The sequence below is a fragment of the Cottoperca gobio genome, chromosome 17 (assembly GCF_900634415.1).
Source record: "Cottoperca gobio chromosome 17, fCotGob3.1, whole genome shotgun sequence".
Classification (NCBI taxonomy): Eukaryota; Metazoa; Chordata; class Actinopteri; order Perciformes; family Bovichtidae; genus Cottoperca; species Cottoperca gobio.
Genome location: NC_041371.1, coordinates 1,549,313 through 1,572,643, shown reverse-complemented (window position 1 = coordinate 1,572,643; position 23,331 = coordinate 1,549,313). Strand labels below are relative to the sequence as shown.

At 42.6% G+C, this 23,331-nt stretch overlaps 1 protein-coding gene across 1 annotated transcript in view; it reads right to left on the bottom strand.

Moving 5' to 3' along the window:
• Positions 1 to 20,702, bottom strand: part of myo10 (myosin X) — a 111,127-nt gene extending 90,425 nt beyond the window's left edge. The window contains exon 1 of the mRNA XM_029453290.1: positions 20,288 to 20,702. Coding sequence (XP_029309150.1) covers positions 20,288 to 20,308 — 21 coding nt within the window. The 5' untranslated portion in view covers positions 20,309 to 20,702. The remainder of the gene's footprint in view (positions 1 to 20,287) is intronic.
• Positions 20,703 to 23,331: the final 2,629 nt, after the last annotated feature.

Sequence of the window (23,331 nt, the reverse complement as noted above, 5' to 3'; positions counted from 1 at the left end):
TATGTTTTGTGCAGAAGGCAACGGAGGGACTATTTTATTTTGAACATCATTATTTAATAATAAAAACTATTTAAATTAGAGTGTGTATTTTTCTTTCATATTACCACACTTGGTAACCGTTTTATAAAAGCAATAGCTCACTTCAGACCGTGATATATGGTCATTATATCACAGTTAAGGGGGTTGTACCACGCCCCTTAACTGTGATATAATGACCATATACCACGGCCTGTCGTGGTATATGGTCATTATATCACAGTTAAGGGGGTTGTACCACGCCCCTTAACTGTGATGTAATGACCATATACCACGGTCTGTCGTCAGCTATTGCTTAATTAGAACATATATACAGTATATATATGTGTGTGTATATAGAGTCAAACCTACATGTTTAAGTATAATGAAGAACAATCAAATCATTGCAACCAAACTTCAGCTTTTTCTTAGTTACAATTGTTTTGACTGTATTAATTTAGGCAAGTGAGTCTTTCAGCTGCTGCTACTTGTTAATGACATATCATGATAATACAAACATCATGATATAATTCCACAATTCTGTAATAACATTCCACTGAAATGAAAGTGTACAACATTATCATTCATACAGAGGATTTGGTGTGTTAACTTATTAACTACAAACTATTCTTTTAACTATAACGTGAACTTGCAAAAACTTAGAAGTGTATTAAATAATATATGAACTGTATGTCCTCTGCATGGTACAGCAGTGATAAGAGACCACCAACAACACCACCACCAACACCACCAACACAACACCACCACCACCAACACAACACCCCCACCACCACCACCAACAACAACACCACCATCACCACACCACAACACAACACCACCACCAACAACACCATCAACAACACCACCACCACCAACACCACCACAACACCACCACCAACAACACCACCACACCACAACACCACCACCAACAACACCACCACCACCAACACCACCACAACACCACCACCAACAACACCACCACCAACACAACACCACCACCACCAACACCACACCACCACAACACCACCACCACAACACCACAACACAACACCACCACAACACAACACCACAGGTAGTAGTCCCCTGAGAAGTTGGCATAAACCATGCTGGTTGGTTATCAAATCCAGACACAAACACTAAACAAACACTGTAAAAAGCATTCTAGAACACAAAACCAGTTATTTTCTGCAAGTGTTGGGCTTGTGAGAAAGGATCTAAAAACATATTGCATTTTTGAGCAAATAGTCAGCAGCAATGCAACATATTTAAATATTTAGCCGAGCAATTCAAAGCTACTGGTGTTGGCCTTTAAGTAAGAACAAAACAGACTCATCTTGGTTCCCATGAAGACAAACAAATCTTCCCCGACAGATTAATACAGTATGTTAGTTTGAAGCTCCACAATGTGAGCATTTAAAATGACAAAAGGGGTAAATTTAGCCTTCAACATGACATGAAAAATAAAGATTTAACACACCAGCAGCCTTTATGCCTTCTGTCTGCGGCTCCTTGATGTGGCAGCATAACAACAGAGCCAATCACAGCCTGCTCACACAAACAAGGGAGAGAAAAGCCAAAGTCCTACTTCTGATGCAGGAATGAAGGCTAAACATGGTTGTTAGCTTGTACGGGGTTAAATGAAACCATGTGTGAGGCAGGAGTTCTGCAGCCACATTCCGGACAACAGAAGGCTCTGAATATTCAGACATTTCTTCATAATCCAGAGAAAGGATTTATTAAAACATGCTGTAGGTCTTATTACACATTTCTGATGCTGAAACTGATTCAGGATGGAAGCTTTCACTCCCCACAGAAATATTGCGACTTTAAAAGATATTTATATGGAGGAACAGAGTGACTCATTGCATTGTGGGAGAAAAAGGAAACCAGTGGTTGGCTGCAGAGGCCGTTTCTAGGGCGACTGATGATGGAGCGAGGAAGACACGCATATAAATACGGTAAACACACACACACACACACACACGCACACACACACACACACACACACACACACACACACACACACACACACACACACACACACACACACACACACACACACACACACACTGTTGTGAATGATCTGTGACTAATTGCTATCACATGAACATGTAGTGCACCAGCCATAAAACACACATGGACTAGTTCGCAACAGTCAATCAGACTTTGAGGAGTTGCTGACTGGAGTTTTAAATTATGTTGTTAATCAGTTTTTCTCAGGCTGCAATAATCTGCCTGCTGGCACCATGTTTAGTCTGACACTTATAGAACTTTTGCACAATCCTGATTACATTCAAACAAAGTCTGAATTATGACTGACTGACGACTTTCCCCCCAGTGTTCAATCTCAAACCTGATCTTTCATCACATTAGTGCCATCATGGTCATTGTTCTCTGGAGGAGATTGCTTCCTTTATAGTAAGATGATGCTGCTACAGCGCCACCTATTTGCCAAACGGCACCAACTTTGTCTCGGTTACTCAGACATCATACGTTCACTTATTCACCAAATGTGGTTCCATTAGCACAAAGCGTTCACGAGATATGCTATTTTTTATAATATGAGCGCTGCCTACAGCATTTAAGCAAACTTAGCGAGCTATAGCAAAACTGTAAGTCACTTTTTCTATCTTGATCCAGAGATGTTTTGCACCACATTTTAGGACTATTGCTAAATTGCTTTAGAGTTAGTTCGAACTCCATGTGTGTTTGTTAGGGGGTTAGTTCTCAGCAGAATTCTTGTTGCTGCTCAGATTCTTCATCTCTCTGTGTAACCAGTAATTATAAACGGTCTATTCCTTGACTTGTAGTATGACTAAACTGTTCATCCTCACTACAGTGGATTGAAATATCACATGTAAGCATGCTCAGGTTGTCTGCTAACATCTACCGTACCAAAGAAGACATGCATGTGGTTACTTCAGAGACCGACAAGGTTGAAACTGATTTGTTTGAACTACATTTACTCAGCTGCCGCGGGACACCGCAGCAAGAGAGCTGACCCACTACGGCAGGAAACGTGGAATTAAAATAATACATTAGCAGCGAAACTGAAGGTCTCTTTCAAAATACAGAAACTATTACGTTAGTAGTTTCAGTTACTGCATTTACCAAGGGTTCCCTCCAAACTGTTTTAGTGCCAACGGTCGAACCGAAACCACAAATGACACCAGGAAACGAGTGACAGATGTCGGAGCAGTAAAGACAGATCCACCATATGAAATCAATACGAAAGCTTCAGCACGAGATTCACCACACTACTTTAACAACCTGCAGCGTTTTTAGGCATACTGAGATCACCGTAAGGTATTTCTTCTGTTTTGGATTTGGAAGTGGATGCAGAGTGTTTTTTTCCAGAAACAGCGGGAGACAAAGGGAAGATGGTGAGTTGAGGTAAAGTTCAGTGGAGACAGTGAGAGCCGTGTGCCAGGAGGCTCCTGTAGCACCGTTTAATCTTGATGTAGAACAGAGATGACTGAACTTATTCATCAGTCCAGTATCACTCACGAACATCAGCTAAATACCTGAAGTGTGTTTTCTAGAACATCGGAAAAAATAAACTGTAATCTTAAAAATACGAAATGAACAAAAGGAACTCTGTTATGTAAAATTCACACAGAACTTTCAGCCTTTCCACTGGAAAGCATCAACTTTTAACAACTTACATTTGTTCCTGCGCCTTATTTGACCAATGATGACTTCAACATTAGCTCAGAGGCTCCATGGTTGGACTATATTTAGAGCTCAGACTCAACTTTGAGACGGTCAACATTGAGAAAGCCAATGTGTGGTTTCATTTTTTTCTTGAGTGTTGTGTGAGTGGGAGTTCAGGCAGGGACAGTTTCCTCTCAGCCAGGATATAATTGCTTTGAACACATACGGGATGATTCAAATGTACCATTTTTATTTCTCACGTCGCTGCCAATTGCAACAAATATGCATCACTCTTCAGCCAACTAGCAAACTTGAACACGGGAACAAAATGTAGACTAAGTCTATGAAATTGCACCATATGACCTAAAAATACCAGATTTGTCCATCGCTTTAGTGCTAAAACAGTGCAGTGTTTTGGATTTCTTTGCATATTTTAGTAACTGCATCTGCCTGTTGTCCTCACCAACTGTTTAATGTGAACTGACAGCCACAGGAAGTTCAGAGTCAATACTGTACACAACAGCAAAGGAAGTCAAGTTGAGGATAGAGATACTTTTTGGCACAAGCTTTTAAATAAAACACCAGCTCACAACCCACTCACAGCACAACGCACCTGGTAGGTTTGAATTATTAACAAAGAAATTGTCAGGAGGGGTCAAAGGTCACATCACTCAGCACACTCTGGTGTCAGAGAGTGGGTGGAAGCAGAAGTGTTGACTGGAGGCTCCACAGGAAGCAGATGCTCATCGGCCGATGATCCGCCCGTCAGTGATCAGGTTATCAGGAAACATCCAGCACAAAGACACCTGATGGAGACGTCTCCTCCAGGTGATGAACGTGATACCGACTCGAAGCTGGCACTTTTCAAGAGATCACAGTTCAGTGAAAGAGCCAGTTAAACCAAATTACACATATGTATGCTCTCAGCTATAAACAAATGGAAAGATAACTCTTTCCCACGTTTTGGGAGATGAAGCTCTCAGAATCCTCCTCAGCTGCTTTGTGGATAATTAAAAGGCATGTAGTTGTGGATCTGGAGAGCAGCTGTAGGGTGGATCCATGTGAGTTCGCAGCTGACTTGGGAGAGACTTGGAACCTTTTTTTAGTTGGACGACAACCAAACCGTCAGGGGAAAAACACAAGCAGACTGAGAACAAGGAAAGGTTGGAAATCAGACAGAAAGCAGAAATGCTGTACGTCAGCAAACACACGAGCTCACAGCGATGTTCTAACGTGTTTACATGTTACGTGTGTTTGCTGTGCGATCGACCCGTTTTACTGTTCGGACTCTTTTTGACGCAAAACTGAACGGACATCCACAGCGAGAGTCTCACTGTTTATTTTATTGTTAAAATAAATGTATTCATTTAAATGTTCTAAACTGTAACACATAAAGAGCACCTTTGCTAGTCAGGAAACTTATTTATTTTATAAAATAGATTTATAAAACTCCAGGAAATAAAGTGTTGCGACATCACACCGCAAAAAGGATGGGAAGCTATTTTTTTTTTATTCACCATCTACATTGATAACAAGGGAGATGCGTCAGGATCACTTTGATTGACTGACGGCAACGTATGTTCGCTTCTCAGTAATTAATCAGAGCAGCTCGTTGCAACGGAAGGAAGAGAATCCTGCACATTGCAAAAATATTGCTTGATTGCAAGTTGAGTGAAAGAAACAAGATTCAGTTTTATAGATTCACTAAAATAAAAAATATGCATTGAAAATAGAAAGAAATGTTTTGTCGCATGTGTAGATTTATATAATCACCCAAGTCTACATTAGAAGCTAACCAGAAGCACATGGCAGGCTGATCCCTGCGGTGTGTAACGGCTCTAATAACAGTTTTCACTCAGCCTTCCCTCTCATTATCACTGCAGGAACGTTTACTTTCTCGTCTCACCTCTGCAGACGCCGTCCAACAGGTAGTTTTCTACACTGACACTTGTCAGTAATCATCATTTGTCAGTTCCTTTCCCAAACAGCAACCTTTCAGGGCCAAACTCCCCGACAGCCTTTTTCATTAAATCTAATTGCTCAATGCTCCGTAAACGTGCTCATGGCCTTCTCTGTGTCTGAACATGTCTGATTCAAGTCTTTCTGGATGAATCTGTATGTTTGTGTGATGAAACCTGGCTGACTCAACAGGGTGTGTGAGGTTTCACCGTTCACCAGAGTCTCGACCAGCGGACTCTGACCCTGCAGGGAATCCAAAGGACGCTTCAGTCCGAACAAGGAGGTGTTATTATTGTTGTTCATTACTCCATGTGACTGCAAATAATGTTAACATCAAGACAACATGTTTTACACCAACTTGTGAATATTACGAGTTCCTAAAAATACTTAGAATGAGACTAATACATCTATAATCTCTCAAGACAACTATATAACTTTAATTGTATGGTTTCAAATGATGGTGGTTTTTATTGTGTTTAGTGTGGGTTGTTACGCAATAAATACCTCTTGTCTCATTAGTTCATGCTACAACTTGTAAGACATTATAATACTTAATATAAAACTATTATCCAGAACATTAAAGCCATTTACACTGAACCCTTCATCACACTTCAACCAGCTGTCATTAAGGACAGTGGAAGTTAAAGCAGATTTACATCTTCATCACAAGAAAGGGAAACATTTTAAAACTCAAAATCCAAAAGTCAAGAGATGATTATTTCTCATTATTTCATTACAGTTTATTGCTTTAGAGCCGCCATGAGTACTTCTGTCATCCACGATGTGGACACGACGGCCGGTGAGCAAACATTCACCCTCCTTTAGTTTTCTCTCAACAAACAAACCTTGAAATATTTATTCATCACAGCTATGAATTCCTGATGACAGCGAACGTTTGTTCCGCTGCACCTCCTGAGTGCTGAAGATGAGTCCATCTGAGTCACGTGTCTCATTAAGTATTCGACAGCTCTCATTATGTTGTTCTGGTAACTCGCTCAGATAACACTCTACGCCGATGACACCGTCCGTTTATAATGAGGATAATGTTAATGACTCAGCCATGTGTGAACGATTCAGGGTTGTAAATACAGAACAAAGACAGATTGGAGTACTTTGAAATATGTAAATGTCTTACAACATGTTTAGTGTTTGACTGGAAACTGCTCCATGTTATACTTAGGTGTTACATGAGCACAATATCTTTACATCTGAATGGACCTAAATATGTATAAATGCAATTTCACTGCTCAGAAACATGTCACCACAGTTTTGGACGTTCCCTTGAGAAGATGTGAGTTATAATGGGAGGCTTCGAGAGTGTGAATAAATAGCTCATATATGAATATGGAGCAGACTAGTGCTATGCAAACCTCCCTGTGTAATTACAGGCTGAGAATAGTCAAACAAACAATGTGCAATGAATCAACTCATGGAGAGAAAACAAAATGTAAAAATGCCACATGTGTGTTTAAGGTCAGACGTGGAAATGTTGGAATGTACCGACTCCCCCTGAATATTTGATCGAGGCGGGTGAGTTTGGTTGTGAGCATGCTGATGGAGAAAACAGGTGTTTGTGTTTATAGCTGCGACCTGGCTGTTTCTGAAGGATTGTTAACATGCTCTACTTACAGTCTGCCTACGGTTCAATGGAGAAACACTGAGTAACGCTGCAGCATTTAGTGTTGGATTCTTCTATCAGATTCAGTGAATGAAAATACTCCTGTGCTACTTGCACTTTCTTTCCCAAGGCCACTTAGACATTGGAGCTGTGTACTGTGTCAGGCTCTCCTTTTAAGGACACATTGAAAGACCAAGTACAGAATCCAAAATGTACTTTTGCTAGACTTTAAATTGCACCTTGGGGTTTTTTTTTTGTCTAGTGGGAAAGGGTCTTACCTTTTCCACTAGCCCACTAACATCTGGCTTTTGTCTCCAGCGGGAAAGTGAACAATCAGCATTCATTCCCGGGACAAATGACTCTGCAGTAGTCACGGTGTTTATCGGCTTCAGCTCCGATCGGCAGGGATGGAAACATGACACATGACATACGACAGGCACTTTTTCGGTGCTATGCTATGTGACCCGCGTTGAAGTGAATATATAATAAAAACCAAACAGGGATTTGGACAATTATAATAATTAATTAACGTACAAAATATACATTTAAACATGCTCCTCAAAGCCACAAGACTCCATTGACAGAAACAGCCATTTTACTTTACCTCACTTAACAACACACTTAATTCAAAATCACCGTCTCTGGTTGGAGAGTTTGAAAGAGAGACTGAATAAGTAGCAGATGTACTAACCCTGCTTTCAGGCATGCAGAAAGGCCTATTTTAGCGTGTTTTCCTGCGTTTATAAAACCTGCATATAGACGCTGCTCTTCGTCAGAGCAGGGTATTAGAAGGGTCATCTTCTGTTCCACCCGTTGAATGAACTCAGTCAAAGAGGTTATTTCTGAAACATATTTGTAGTTCTACTAAAATTCAAATGTGCAGAAAGCGTCCACCACACTGTGCACATTAGAGAGCAAAAGTTTTATCTGATGTAAGACCAGCCACCTGCACACTGTGACCTTTTACACATTCCCTTTACCTAAACTAAAGAGCTTTTCCTTCTCTTTGAATCGCCACATTATTTTTATCATCGGTGCCAGCACCTGGGCTCTGGCCCAGCTTCAGACGACTGAGAAGATGCTTTTAGGGTTCCCATTTCAACACAGCCACATGAAACAACAAAGAGGTAAAAAGAAAGAAGAGCTCTGAGACATTTTAACCCCCCAACTAGAACATAAACACGTTTTTCCTGTGCATGCAAGCAAGATGAACATGTTCAAAAGAGATTTGAAGAAGCCCTTTGAAATCAAACAGCTTTGAAGTGGAGAAATTCTAACTTGCTTTTCCTGTCCGAACTCATGTCTTTGTCGCCCGCCTTCCTACGTCTCAGGTGCAATATTTTTATCTACGCGACGGCCATTTTGGTTCATTCTAATATCATAGACCACAGTACAGATGTGTCCAAGGTTAGAGAAGGCCCTAAGGTTGCCAGTTTGGATCCTAAACCACAAGGGATGATCCATGATGTCCATGTTGGAGCTGTTTAAAGGCCAACAGGAGGTCTGTGAGAGCTCAGCTCGCAGGTGAGCATATAGCCTCACAATGTTGCTGTATGACTAAAAATAAAAACACTTTTTTTTCATTTGTTTTTTGAATGAGGAGGAACTTTCCAGCTGTTTTTGGTTTACAGAACAAAGCGACTGTGAATGCCACAAGCCCAGGCTGTAATCTCAGTTATGCTTGCTAGGCAGCTTCCTTGTTTTCTCATCACGGAGTCAAACCTGCAACATCCACAGAAAAAGGCAATGGGGTTTTGTCTGCCATTTTTAGGTCAGGCATGTGTGGGGGGGCCTCCGTTACCTAAAAAGGGACTGTCAGTTGTTCAGCCACATTTGTTACCTTTTGGAGGTGACACTTGTGGATGCACTGCAATGAAGCTTTGTGGACATGAATCAGCCCCTCCAGCCACTGTACCACCAACACTCTGTGTATCCCTTTACAAACTCTGAATAGCCTGAATAGCCAGCCTTTATGTATTGTCTACAACTGCTACATAAAGATTATACTTTCCAGATTTCATGAAGCAAGACCACAGGAAATCCAGCTCTTGATTATATAAAGCCACGTAATGTTCCTGTCCGAGAGCGAACAGTCAAAGGAAGATCACTGTTGGGCTGTCAGCATGAAGTCTTTTTTTAAAAGGGTTAAAAAAGAGGGTGATGTAGGATAAGGGATGTGAATATATGTCTACATGAAGGTGGTAACCCTTAAACAAGATCAACAGGTCACAAAAAAGCAAACTACATGCAGTAAACTAGTTTGTGATTGAACAAATATCCAGTCTGTGACTCATTAGTCACCACAACGATGCATGAAGAGCGATTCGTCTTCGCCGCTGTCTGGAGCAAACAAGCCAAATCAAAATCACATGAAGAGACTTTGAAGTTTGCAGAACTTTCTGCAGATCTGCAGCTCAGGATCAATGATGACCGGACGCCAGGGTCCACCACTGAAGACCACTTAGGCCCATCAAGGGGGAAATGTCCAAACTCCACTCACTAAAGCCCACTTGACCTAAATTCTTCTGCTCTGTGAGTGTGTGTGTGTGTGTGTGTGTGTGTGTGTGTGTGTGTGTGTGTGTGGGTGTGTGTGTGTGGAAGTCAGCATGTGCATGTAAAAATGTTAGTGCATGTTTAAGTGTGTGAAAGCAAGAGTGGTAAAGAAGTCTGTGCATTAAGTGAGCGTTGAAGGTATAGTGTGTGTGTGTGTGTGTGTGTGTGTGTGTGTGTGTGTGTGTGTGTGTGTGTGTGTGTGTGTGTGTGTGTGTGTGTGTGTGTGTTACGGGCTGGCAGCTGAGGCCAGAGCTGCCATGTGTTGCCCAGCTGTGGTCGCCTGCCGTTGGTTTTGCAGACTCTTAGCGGAGGGAGCGAGCAGAATATAAATACTGTCTTCCCATTTTCTGCCTTTCTTCTGGGACAAACAACAGACGCCTTGTTGTACGAGAAAAAAAAAAAGGGGGGAGGTTTTCCTGAGAAACTGTGAGGCTGCACAAATTAAAGCAGTATTTCACTGCGACCTGAAACTGTTAAAGAGTGGGAAAGTGGTGACACATGTAAGTAGGATTGGGTCTTGTAAAGTATTAAGTTAAATGTTGGCAATAGCCATTCAATCTATTCATTCTTTAATTACCTCTCTATATAGTTTTCATTGTCAGGGTGGAGTCCGCCATTCCGCTGTGAGATTCAAATTGCCTTTCTGCACGAGGGTATCGCAGGAAATCAGCATGAAGTCCAGCACAATCATCTGATTGATATCAGCCTCACTGCTGACTCTCCTCAGTACACGTTTCATTAAACAGAACATTTCCTGCTGCTGCTGCTTCACATTAAAAGCGAAACACAGAGGAGGCTTTTATTGTGAAGCAGTGACAGGAAACTCCATCAGGCAACATTACTGCAAGTAATCATTGTTTTCTCCACCTCTCAGAGCTTCCTGTCATTTCCACATTCTGCCTTTAGCTCCTGAATGAACTCCATGTCTGACAGATCTGTTGAGGGAACACGCCTTGATGCTCGGGTATAAAATCCCTTTGAAGCAGCTTGACCCGCTAAACTGCAGAGATAACTTTGTGTATTCTGGCTCGGGCTGTTTGTCCAACATAGTGTGAGAAAGACCGGATTCTGGGACACGCTTCAACCCTCAGAGCTTTCAACTTCCTCCGATGACTTTATGGCTTTTCTGGAAAAGTGTCAAGTCACAGAGTGCACTCACACAGACAATCTAATAATTCTGGTGGCTTGGCCGTTGACGGACTGGGTTAAGTGGCGAGGCGAGCTTTGAATTAGAGGAGCATTACTTTGCAGTGTATGTGTAGACAAACTGGAAGGCTCTATTTAATCACAGGAGACCCCAAAGCGTTTAAAACACTATATTTCACACAGTCTAATGAGCAAAGTGTCCTCTGGGACGCACATAATGGGACAAGTCACAAGTGATCTACTGCCGATGAAAAAAGTTCTTGACTGAAGGACCTTTTATCATTGAGCCACACGGTTCCTCATCAACAGTGTCGATGTTCAGATGTTCCATGATCAGGAGCCCCTTTAGGATGTTGAATGAATACTTCTGTACCACTTGTTTCAACTACATTGGTGGGAACATGGGACAGTTCCCATGTTGAAATACAGACACTATAGCCCAGTGTTAACCCCACTTTCTGTTTGACTGCAATGACATCAGCAGTCACTGGAAAGTATCCGTCTGCACGGTGCACTTCCTGAGCAGGTACAAATCTTTCCTGTTGCTCAAAAGCTTTTGGTCAGGAGTCGTCTGAGAGGCTGTAACTCGCAGCATCCTCCATTGGACCACTTTGTATATTCAGAAGCCGAGGTTCAGCGGTCAGGACACAATGTTCTGGATCCTCCACCTTGTTCTGTATACCTTCATCAGACCTTATTGTGTCGGACTGGACAGAACTTCTCTTTCTGTGTCTCAGCTGTGAATGAACATCAGGCAGCATGTGAGCTGTTGCTCATTGAACGCAGGTTTTGTTCAGAGCAACTGAAGCAAGTTTATTCGTCTTATTCACCGTAGAAAAAATACAGATTCTAAATAATAATACGCGTCATCTGATGAGTCACCAGCGAATGTATTTCAAAGATGGAAAAGTATGATTGTGTGCGAGACCGAGAGTAGAAACCATCGACACATTGACTAGAAGTAAAGAATAAAGAGGAGACTGAAGTTCTCATATGAGCTGAGATAGAAGAAGAGAGCACGAGGGAAAGAACGATGGAATAAAGGAGCAAGAAAAGTCTTGTGCAGGATGACAAACTTTGTAGAGAACAATGAACATTTATATGACAACTATATGAAGATCGTGAGATATGATCAAAAGCTCCAGAACTACTGAAGGAGACTTTTAAAGTCTGAGCTTCTTATCTCGATTTCTGGATATTGTTTCAACATGACTGTCACCAAATATCTCACGTTGACATGTGAGTCTAGTACACTTCCGTTCCATCTGGTCTCCTGTAGTCGACCCTCTTTGAGCACGTTGTGGTTTACTGCCAGAAGTTATCCAGACGTCACCAAACTGCGTTGTGTTATTGTTTCGATGGAGAGTTTTGACTCCTCGCTGCAGAAAATGACATAATCTGGTGGACGAAAGTCTCCCAAAATAGGAATTCTCCAGAAAGCAGCAGAACTTTACGAGAGATGTTCCCCAGCTCTGTGAATGGAGCTCCAAACTCAGACTGTGTCTTCTATAGTCAAAGAAACAACATAAATATGGAATTGCATTTATCTTCATCATTGAAATATGCAATAACTCTTAATGGACTTCATGAATCTGAGACTCGGATGCGCCTTCTTGGCTCCATGCAGCATAAAACAAAATCAATCAGCTCATTAAATCTGATAATGAGCCGACTTCTTCCTAACAGCAAGAATAAAAGTAGTGATGAACCACAGAGGACTGAGGAGGAGACCTGCCCTCTCACAAGGCAGCAGCATAATTACTGGAAATGGATGTTTGGTTTTTGGGTTGTGCCCGGCCTGCACTTTGTGTTGTTTGTGTGTGTGTGTGTGTGTGTGTGTGTGTGTGTGTGTGTGTGTGTGTGTGTGTGTGTGTGTGTGTGTGTGTGTGTGTGTGTGTGTGTGTGTGTGTGTGTGGATTCCAGGAAGCTGCTGTCAACACAGAGTCTGGCATCAGATAACCCTCCTCCTACTTCTATCTCAGATCTGATCAGAAACAGAACTGTTTGTATCCGAGACAATAACTGACTGATTCAGGGACAGTTGGAGCGGCACGCTGCAGCTCTACGTTGAGGTCTTTAGAAGCCGTCAGAGAGCAGCTACAGTGGATCTGAGGATTGAATGTCCTTTAGCAGCGATACTTAAGGGAGTGGGATTATAAAGAACACCGACGACACATTATATTCCACGATTAGCCTGAACTCTGCAGAAGACAAATGTTTGAGATCTGAGACGAGAACTCAAACAAACCTCTACAGCTCTACTCTACTGCATTTACAGTCATGTCTAGTCTTAGCGACCTCTCACAGACATTAACACTCACACACTGATGGGACTGAACCTGCGACCTTCTGATTGGGACACAACAGTTCTACCTCCACAGCCTCATCCGCTCCAAACCAGCGTGACCCAGCACACGCACGCGCAGCCTTCAGACACATGTTCGCCTGTGGAAGACATTTGTTCTGCCCTTCTACAGAATGGAAAAAGGGGAAATCGCTTCCTTCCTGCAGGTGTCTCCATTAAATCATTACAGCGGTTTGTGGGCCAGGTGTGTGTGTGTGTGTGTGTGTGTGTGTGTGTGTCAGACAATGCTGTGTGTATGACAGGTGTAAACGTTGTATGAATCACACATTACACCAAACTACAAAACAACTTCACAAAGTCAGCGGCTCACTTCTGTGTTCAGTTGAGAAACATGCAAATCCTGGTCCAACATTTCTTTTTTGTAGATATTTTATTATTTCATTACTTATTTTTGCTGACGGTTTATTTTGCCAAACACGGAAACAATTAGTCAATTAACATAAAAGTATTTGCAAACATTTTTGCTGTTTATTTTTATTCTTTTGTTAGTTATCTGTATCATCATTTGGCAACTGCTTTGTGGCAGCAACACACTGAATTACGTGAATGTAAGGTAAACACACACACACACACACACACACACACACACACACACACACACACACACACACACACACACACACACACACAGCAGCACTTGTTACAGCAGGTCCGACAGATCCTAACACCCCTCTCTCTCCGGCTGCAGCAGAGCGACACCTCGTCGGTGCAGATAAATCAAACCGGGTCGGATCCAGAAACTTCATTCCTGGTTTTAATTGAGCATTTGATCAGCGGGGAACCCTGAACCAGCGGGTCGCTGAGGGATTAGTGTCAGGGCAGCGTCTCAGATGTAAACCTGTTGTACTGGATCTTGAAATATTGCATCTGCAGCCACCGAACCAGGAAATGAGTTGTGATGCGGCGGTGTGAAGCTGCCCTGGTGCTGCAGAGCGGGACTAAGTATGTGGATCTGTGGATGCATCACGTACAGGACGAGTAACACGTCCAACATTGTGTTAATGCAGTCTCTGCCCGTGTAATGAAGGACATATCCTGTACACATTGTGAGGCCAAAGGCTGCACAATAAATCCTCCACAGGATAACAATCTGACCTGTGGTTGAAAGCTCCATTTTGAATGTATGAACATGCAAATATTGTTCTTATTGCCTCCTGCAGACTGAACACACATGTGGAGGGTTCGGAAGCGTCGGGGTCCAGAGGAATGTTTAGAAACTTCCGGCAGGAAGTCGAGACTTTAAAGAAAGCCGGAGGAGGAAAGGAGAGAAGAGGAGGAAGTCGAAGACACGGGGACGGAGAGACGAAGAGTCGTGGATGGAGCGAGAGAAAGAGCGGAGAGCTTCAAAGGGTTTAACATTTGATGAAATTAACATAAAAGCAAACTATTTGAATCCTAATCCTCAGACGGAAGTGTTTGCAGTCACAACATATGTGAGAGATCTTCCTCGTCTGAAGCGCGTCTGACCTGGTCGAGCACGACGGCGTCTTCATCGCAGACGCACAAACCTGAACCTGCAGGACGTGTTACAGAGTGTTGAAGGAGTACTCCCTCAGTGTGGAGGACAGTCAGCTGTGCTGCAGATCAGCTGAGTCAGAATACTGTTGGACTGTTTTATCAGTTCCTTGACTTCTTTAATAAAACAACCTGTGAGCAGCTGCTCGGGGCACGTCCTGTCCCTCTGTCCAAACAAACAGCATCTCATGAGGAGACTTTTATTCACTTTCTTTGCGTGTTAGTCCACCTCCCCTTCATGAAGGTTATACTGTTTCACAGAGGTGTTGGTTCAACTGTGTGAACTTCACACAGAGCCACATATTATATTATAACTGCTTGTTATAAAAGATATTTAGATGGAACTCTTTCTGTTCTGGCTTGTTGAGTCTTTATTTTGTATTAATGGAAACTCCACGATAGGAATAAAAGTACTTCTCTTGTATTACTGTGAATGCAAACAGGGAAACATAAAGGTGGATCTGTTTTGACTAAATTCAATCACTTAATATATTCATACATCATTCAGAGTTTCCTCTTCAAGTCCAAAGTCTCACCGCCGCTATTAAAATGACCAATTTAAATAAAGTATCTTGGTATGCTTTCACCGCTGCTGCCAGAGGAGGGAATAAAAATAAATGGGTTTCCTGTCTGGGCCTGGGTCTGCAGCTACAGGCCGGAGACTTTATATACATATATATATATATATATATATATATATATATATATATATATATATATATATATATATATATATATATATATATATATATATGGAGAGCAGTGAAACCACTTTAAGATGGAGTGCAGGCGGCTCTGGCTCACATCCAGAGAAGGTGTTATTTCAGCAGCAGCACAGAGTGGCTGGTGAACTACATTAAAGTGAGGTGGGAAACAGGAGACTAACTCTCTATATGTGACTCTGGAAAAGATTGTTTTTGTTACAAACCTAATTAGAAGTTTCAAGGCAAGAAAGCAAGACTGGAACACTGCCGCAGCTCGGGATCAAATACACACCAACGCTGAAGGTTAGGGTGGACTCTGCGTCCACTGCTCGTCTTCCTTCCTTTGTTTCCATGAGACACTGGTCCGTAAAGAAACACACCTGTTGTCACATTAACTCATTTGAGTGCAGCGCAACATAAGAGCTGCACATTTAGACTAAGTGAACATTGTGTTTCAAATCTTTCGTCGTGTTGCCGTTTCTTTAAAAGGTCATGAATGAACCTTCACATACTTTGTTCAGCTGTCCACATAGTTGTGGCCATCTCTCAAATGTTTTCTGTCACAGTTTTATTGTTTCCTTTCTCAGGAGTCACTGTTGTGCACGAGAAGGAGATTCCTCAGACTGTGAGGTCACTCGTCAAGGTGACCTGGAGAAGCTCAAAGCCGCAGACTGAGCAACATCTGAGCTGTACGTACAACACGAGGAGCACAAAACAACAAATCTGCAAGCCGTTGAAATTCCTCTCGGTTCCTTCTGGCGGCTCCACAGGTGTCAGGTTTCAGTCAGGGAGACACAGAGGGAGGAAGCACAGCAGCGCGACTCGTATGCTCCAAATCATCGTTAAAATGAAGCCATTTAAAACGGGCTGGGCCTTTTGTTTGTTGTGGCGAGCCCATTATCGGCCCGTTACTTTTTAGGGCTTTAACGTGAAACGCAGACAGCTCAGGAGAGAGGGACAGGAAGTGCTCTGGAATGTAAAACAACGGGTTAACGGGTGCAGCGATCACATTCTTACGGCTTCTCTTAGATGATAACTGTGCGACTGTGTGCATGAAGTAGAAGCTCTCAGCGGAGTTCAAACCTCAGAGCGGCTCCACGCCAACACCGAGCTCACGCTGCCAAAGCTGCAGCCGCCGTAACGCTTCATGTTTGCTGATCATTCGTCTTCCAGAGATCTTTTTCCAACAACATAGATCATAAATTCAAAACAGCTCTGCCAACTTGGATGTTCCCACCAGGATATGAGCGAAGGAATTTCTGACCTATTGAGCCAACAGGGCTACGTTGACGAAGCTAAAACATGTTCATACCAAGGGAAGTGTGTTCCCAGCCTGCAGGGCGGACACACCCAGGGGGGTCACACGATTAATCTGGGAAGGAGGGAGAGTTTTAATTCTTATAATCCTCTAATCATAGCTTTTTCCCTTGTTAATTACAGGATCATGTAACTTTCACAAGCCCCACAACTAAACTCTGAGAAAGAATCAATCAGTGGTTGTGTGCGTCGCAGATATACAACTGTGACGTTGGGTGGAGCCTCCAGGCCCACAGGGCTGCCAACCAGCGGCTGGAAGGATCAACCCCTCCAGATATCTCAGGCTCCGACTCGGACACGGTGCTGCATTGAGTATTAAAGAAACATGTTGACACACTGTATGCAACATGTGCATCGTGCAGTCTTTCTACAGTAAAGCTGGGCTGAGCTTCTTATTATCTGTGTGTCTGCAGAACAAACCAACACCTGAGCCACCGCAGGTGAAGCCTCGCTCACACCACGCCTACCTGTTCAAATAAAAACAAACCTGTAACTGTCTACTGTGTCAACACACACACACACCTTCATACACACTGCAGGTCCTGCTGCACAAACTGCTCCTCTGCTGCTCGTTCATTGGATGTAATATAAACTTCATATCGGCCAATCAGTGACACCCACAGTCCCGTGCAGCCTGCAGGTGTCCGTCTGTTACACCTGAAGTAAACCTGCCTCGTCCTGCAGCAGCTGCTGGCTTCACTGGAGAACTTAAAGTTTTCAAAATGTCATTTAAGAGGTTTGTAAACTTAATTTCCATCCAGTCTGGGAAGATAAATGTGTTTTTTAAGGTCACACGTTGATACAGATAAGTCCTCATGTATGTAACGTAGTGTGACATCCTTACTTGTGCTGCTCCTGTTTGATTCAGTGCCCACCAGGTGAAGAAAGCGTGCAGCCTGAACCTGCAGTCAGACTCTATTTATAGTCTCCGGACTGATTCTGGTCCAGACTGTTTTGGCTGCAGCTCAGTAATTAGAGACGAGAAGCCTCCTCCTGCTAACGGATGTGTAATCGTCCACACATTCATGTCTCTATAGGGAGAGACAAAGAGCTCTGCTGTCTCTCTAAAGCTCAGCATTCTATTTAAGTTGTTAGAAAAACTTCTTCTCAATGCATCACATTAGAATCGCTCCGACACGAGAGGAACCAGAGACAGTTGTTGTAGTGAGGTGATGGATATTAATAACATCTTCTGCTCTCTGAACCACAGTCGCGTCACAGAAACAAGAGATCTGCAGAGGAATACACGTTTCTGCATCAAACGCTGACTGTGTTTACATATTTCATTCTATGACTCAGTGAAATTGCCAAAACAGATAAAAATGAATAAACTAACAATAGTTTGATTGATATTCCCTTCAGTGTAAAAAATAAAGATTCAATTCAAAAACAAATGTAGATATTTGCAAAAGAAAATATAAAAATAAAAACAAATATTGTCTCTTGCAAATTAACCCTTCAAATGTGAATATATAAAAGATTTATTAAGAGTACGAGGTGCTGAAACAGGCCAGTACGCAGCAAAACTAAACTTCCTGCAAGCATGCTGACAAAAGTCATTTAAATATACCCATGATGCATGTTGGGTGTGAGTTTGCACAGATAATGAGAAGAGTTTTTTTATCTCGACAGTACGTTTACTCAGGGAGTGAACCAGTAATCAAAGCTGTGTCTTGTTCCTGCGGCTGCCTCTTCTAAACTTCACTATAAATATGAAACACTCCAGTTTCCTCTCAGCTCAAACTGTTGGCCTCCGTACGCGGCGGCGGCTGGAAGCTGCTTTACTTCCTTGTCAAATGCTCTTTTCCTTAAAGACTGGGCTCTTTGTTTCAGCTGCGATTAGCTGGCAGATATAAAGGAAGGCAGGCCGATATTTGAGACTATTGTGCACGCCTGCCTGCTTCTGGCACTCACAAGTATTCCTTCCCTCTCTCCAAGACTTCCACGGCTCTACAGCCAGATGTAGCGCTCGGCCGGCATGAGAGCGGCTCAGCTCTGCTGCAGGAGTGTTTGTTTTACCCGGCCTGAATGTGCTCAGTGAGTCTGGTGACCTTTGGCCCTTCATACCGCTGAAAGCCTCGCTGGATTTTAAAAATGCACGAGCACCAATGAGAAAGCAGACGACCAGGAAGCAGAAGTGTTCAGCTGACTGTTGCACCACCACCTGAAGAGAAACCGGGTTTTAAATCGCTCTCAGAGCCGGTGTGTCAGCGACACTTCAGCTGCTGCGACGAGAGACGCTTCTCTTAAAGGCTAAAGATAATTAATCATTATGAGTCAGGTGTCCCTGCCGTTACCTGGCCGACGTCATCACAGAGAGGTGTGGAGGCAGTGAATGCTTATTACCCGTGAGTCACGGCGCGTGGAAGATTTACACAGAATGCTTCAGACTATGGAGACGAAAACCACCTGACAGAAGCATCAGGATGATTTACTATCATGGCTGTTGTGGAGGAGAAGCCCTCCTGTTGGTTTATCTTTCTTAGATACACAGAAGTTAACAAGGAGGAGGTTCTGTGGAGGCACAGCGACCAGCTTCTCTACAGGAAAGACATATAGGAAGTCATCTAAGACTTCATACTTCCTATGAAAAGATACAACTTTAAAACCAGTGGAGGAGAAACTGGTCATTGTTTTCCTGTGAAATCTATTAATTGTCATCCAACAAAGAGATAGACCGAAAGATATTTAGTTTAAAGCAGAGAAATCCTCACAATTCAGAAGTCGGGGATGTTAAACAACGAGCAGATCATCAAAACCATCAATCTCTAAAAGACAACATGGATGTTTTTGCCTTATAATGAAGCTTCAGCTGGAAGAAGCCTCACACAGATCAGTTAAAACTCATCCTACAAACATCCCATAAACGTTCCTCTCACCTCCCTGCAGGTTCAGACTCTATTAATAGCTTTACAGCGATTTCTTTTCTTGGAGGAAACAAGAAAAGAAATTGCGGAAATACCACAGATCCACTGGGAGCAGTCTGCTCAGCAGATACCTGTAAGGGCTTACAGTGTGTGTGTGTGTGTGTGTGTGTGTGTGTGTGTGTGTGTGTGTGTGTGAGTGTGTGTGTGTGTGTGTGTGTGTGTGTGAGGGCTCGTTATAAGTGCTTTATGACGCCCTCGCTGCTATTAAATTATATTCTAATAGGAAGTTTTAGTAGTTTATGTTCATTAGTGTCCTTAATTGTGTAATTTCCATATTATAGTAACTTACAATAACTTGTTGGTGCTCACTTTATTGCACTTTTAGTATTTGTATTCTTATAATAAAACAATAATAATGTTGCTCTATGTTTAACGTGCATGGTGTATTAGTTACAAGCATCCTGAAGTTTATTATAGGAGTCGTCAGGTACAAGTCTTCCTAATGAAACAGAGCGCACGGAGTGTGTCCGACATGCAGCATGAATGACGCGGTACAAAGTCTGGACCTTCTTACCTCCGTGAAGAAATTATCCATTGCCCTCGTTATTTTAATCCCCGAGGATTTACTGTATGGAAACCGCGCGTCCGGTCAATCCAACTCATGTGTTGTTAGTGTGATTTCAAGCAGAGAGAAAGGAAGCAGGTCCGAGAGTTTCAGTCCATGATGTTCCTCCTGAGCGCCTGCAGGATGGAGCACCGTCAGCCGGGCAGTGTGCAGCTACAGTAGTAAATGTACTCTTTGTTTCACGGGTTACTGCTCCAGCAGAGACACCAGGAGTCCTTTAAACACGTTCAGGTGCTCTCCTCCTGGAGCCCAGACTCCTCTCCGTGCGTCACGTCTGTCCACAGGTCAGTCTGCGTAAAGTTAGGTTGTTTGGTCAACACTCAAACGTGCAGCAGGAGAGAATCAACGAGAGGCCGGGGAAACTTTGGAGACGCTCTCTCAGTCAGTCACCCGGTGCACAATAATCCTGAAGCTCCACCTCCACACCCTCCTCCTCCTCCTCCTCCTCCTCCTGCAGCCCCGCTGTCTCTCGGACTCCTCCTGCTGTCAACATGTGGAGCCCAGAGCTGAGTGACGGAGGTGATGTTTACAGGTGAAGCACAAAACTGGATGAACTACGGAAGAGGAGGAGGGTCAGGCATAAGATGCAAAACAGAAATCACATGTATAATTTATTTAAAGTTTATAATACAGTTCAGTATATGCTCTGATGCTAGTAGTTTGATTTATTCTTAAAAGTTCAACTCTGATCTTGAAATGTCAACTTTATTTTCGACATTTCGATTTTTTCTTGAAATATTATTTATTTATTTTCTATGCCTTGCAGTGATACTCAACAGTTGGACTTTATTCTTAATATTTCGCCTTTATGCAACAGTAAACATTTTCAACCTCGTGCTCTTCCAGTGAAATGAATAAAATAAATTGTTTTATTATTTTAGAATAATTTAATTAATGAAGAATTTTACCAAAACATATTTGATGTCCCATTTATTTATCAGCATTATTTAATATCACAGGTTTATATTTAAGATCCACTTCATACAACGTTGGTGGTGGTTTTGTTTTTTGCTAATAATAATAATAATACGATTTGTTTATCTGCATGATTTAAACACAAGCAATGAATCTGAAAAACACAAAGAACCCTTAAGATTTACACACATTGATTTATAATAATCTTGTAATAATTCTTGATAAAGTAACGACGGACTTCTGGTTTTATTAAGATGGATCATGTGTCACATGTCAACAGACGTGGAGGGAGGTTCATATCAACACAAGTCACAACACGAGTCACATTTTGTCGTCTTGCTGCTGTGGAGCGAATATATATTCTTTGTTTTTTGGCCTTAAATGTGATTTCTGTCTCTTTTTTTTGAGCTCAGCTTTGGAAAGTTTTCAGGTTTTCAGATCTGATGACAAACATTTGATTTAATTAGAATTGAACACGCGTGACGTCTGTATAAACACATAATGAGCATTAACATTCCAGCTGCAGGTTAACAACACAGAGTGTGTGTGTGTGTGTGTGTGTGTGTGTGTGTGTGTGTGTGTGTGTTTTCCCCTTGACTTACTCAGCACACAGAATCACCCCTGACCCCTCCTGCTTTGGGCCCGGGGCCCAGACGTCAGCCCTGATATTTGGGATTTAGTGCCCCCTGCTGCTGACTGGCAGGACAGCAGGTACCGTGTCCTGGATCGTTACTATGATTAACAATCACAGCACACACTCCACATCGTCCTCACAACCACGTCCACACAAAGACAGGGAGACGAGAGAGGAAGCTGAGGAGGTATTTTCAAAGTAAAGCGCTTTAATCTAGGCTGGAGCAGTTTTATGTAAACCTCATGAGATGCAGGAGCTTCAGAACCACAATGATGCAACCCTGTCACTATCAGCCGCTCGTTACAGAGTGAGAGCACAAACTGAAGCCGGCTCAGGAGTAACATACAGTATGTAGGGGGGGGGGGGTAAGAAGGTAGGGGAAGTGTGTTAAAAGTTTCTTCATCAGGTCTGCAGCGATTCAGATCATTCTACATAAGAGGCAGCCTGACATACGGGACGGGCGAGCTCCGGCTGAGTGCACCTGGGTGTGTTCTGGCACCAGAACCCGTGTAGCTGCTGATGTGGGAGGTTTGGAGGGGAGTGGATTTATTTCTGGAGGTCCAGGAAACATTTCTTCGGCAGCTTTTGAACATTTGTGACTTTATTTTGCACATCATGCATCTTAAATCTGTTATATATCCGGCAACCAAAAATGTCAAATTCAGACCAATGTTGGCTCAAGTGGCCAAAAGGGAAACACACCATCATTTATTTAAACAAATAAATATTCATTACACAAATCAAACCAACCAAATGTCTTCAATTAAACTGAATTAAATTAGAGCAAAAGTGGCAATTCAAGAATGAAAGTGCTAAATAATTAAAGTATTGTGATCACTAGTGAAACCAGTCGCGTGTGTGTGCATGTGTGTGTGTGTGTGTGTTGCAAAGTGAGTGAAAGCAAAAGTAACTAACTAAGGCAGTGTAACAAAATCGGACGTGAGCAGGTGCCTGCAGGGAGAAGCAGACAGCGTCCAGGTGTTCCAGATTACACCAATCAGTCAGCTGCAGGGCGAGGAGGGAAACCCCAGATGATACGCAGGGGTCATCAAGCTAAAAAACAAGAACCCATCATGACACCTTTACTAGGTGTGTGTGTCTGGCAGGTGTTTGGTGAAACAGGAGCCTGTGATGTCATAATCTGTGCAAACTAAAGTAATAAAGAAAGTTTACGACGGACTTTGCTTACACACCATGGATGATGCTAAGACGGAACATTCTCCTACAGAACGATGTTCTCATACTTTCTCAATTACGTTTCCAGGGAAACACATTTCCTCCTGGATTACAGTTTTAAACACGTGGTTAACTTTGTAAATTGAAACAAAACAAAAACGCAACAAAACTATTTAGTTCCGTTTAGTAAGTCCCTGCATCAGCATTTGGTTTCACACGAGGCACATTCTCTCCGGCTGAAGGTTTTGTGTTTTACTCACCAAACGTC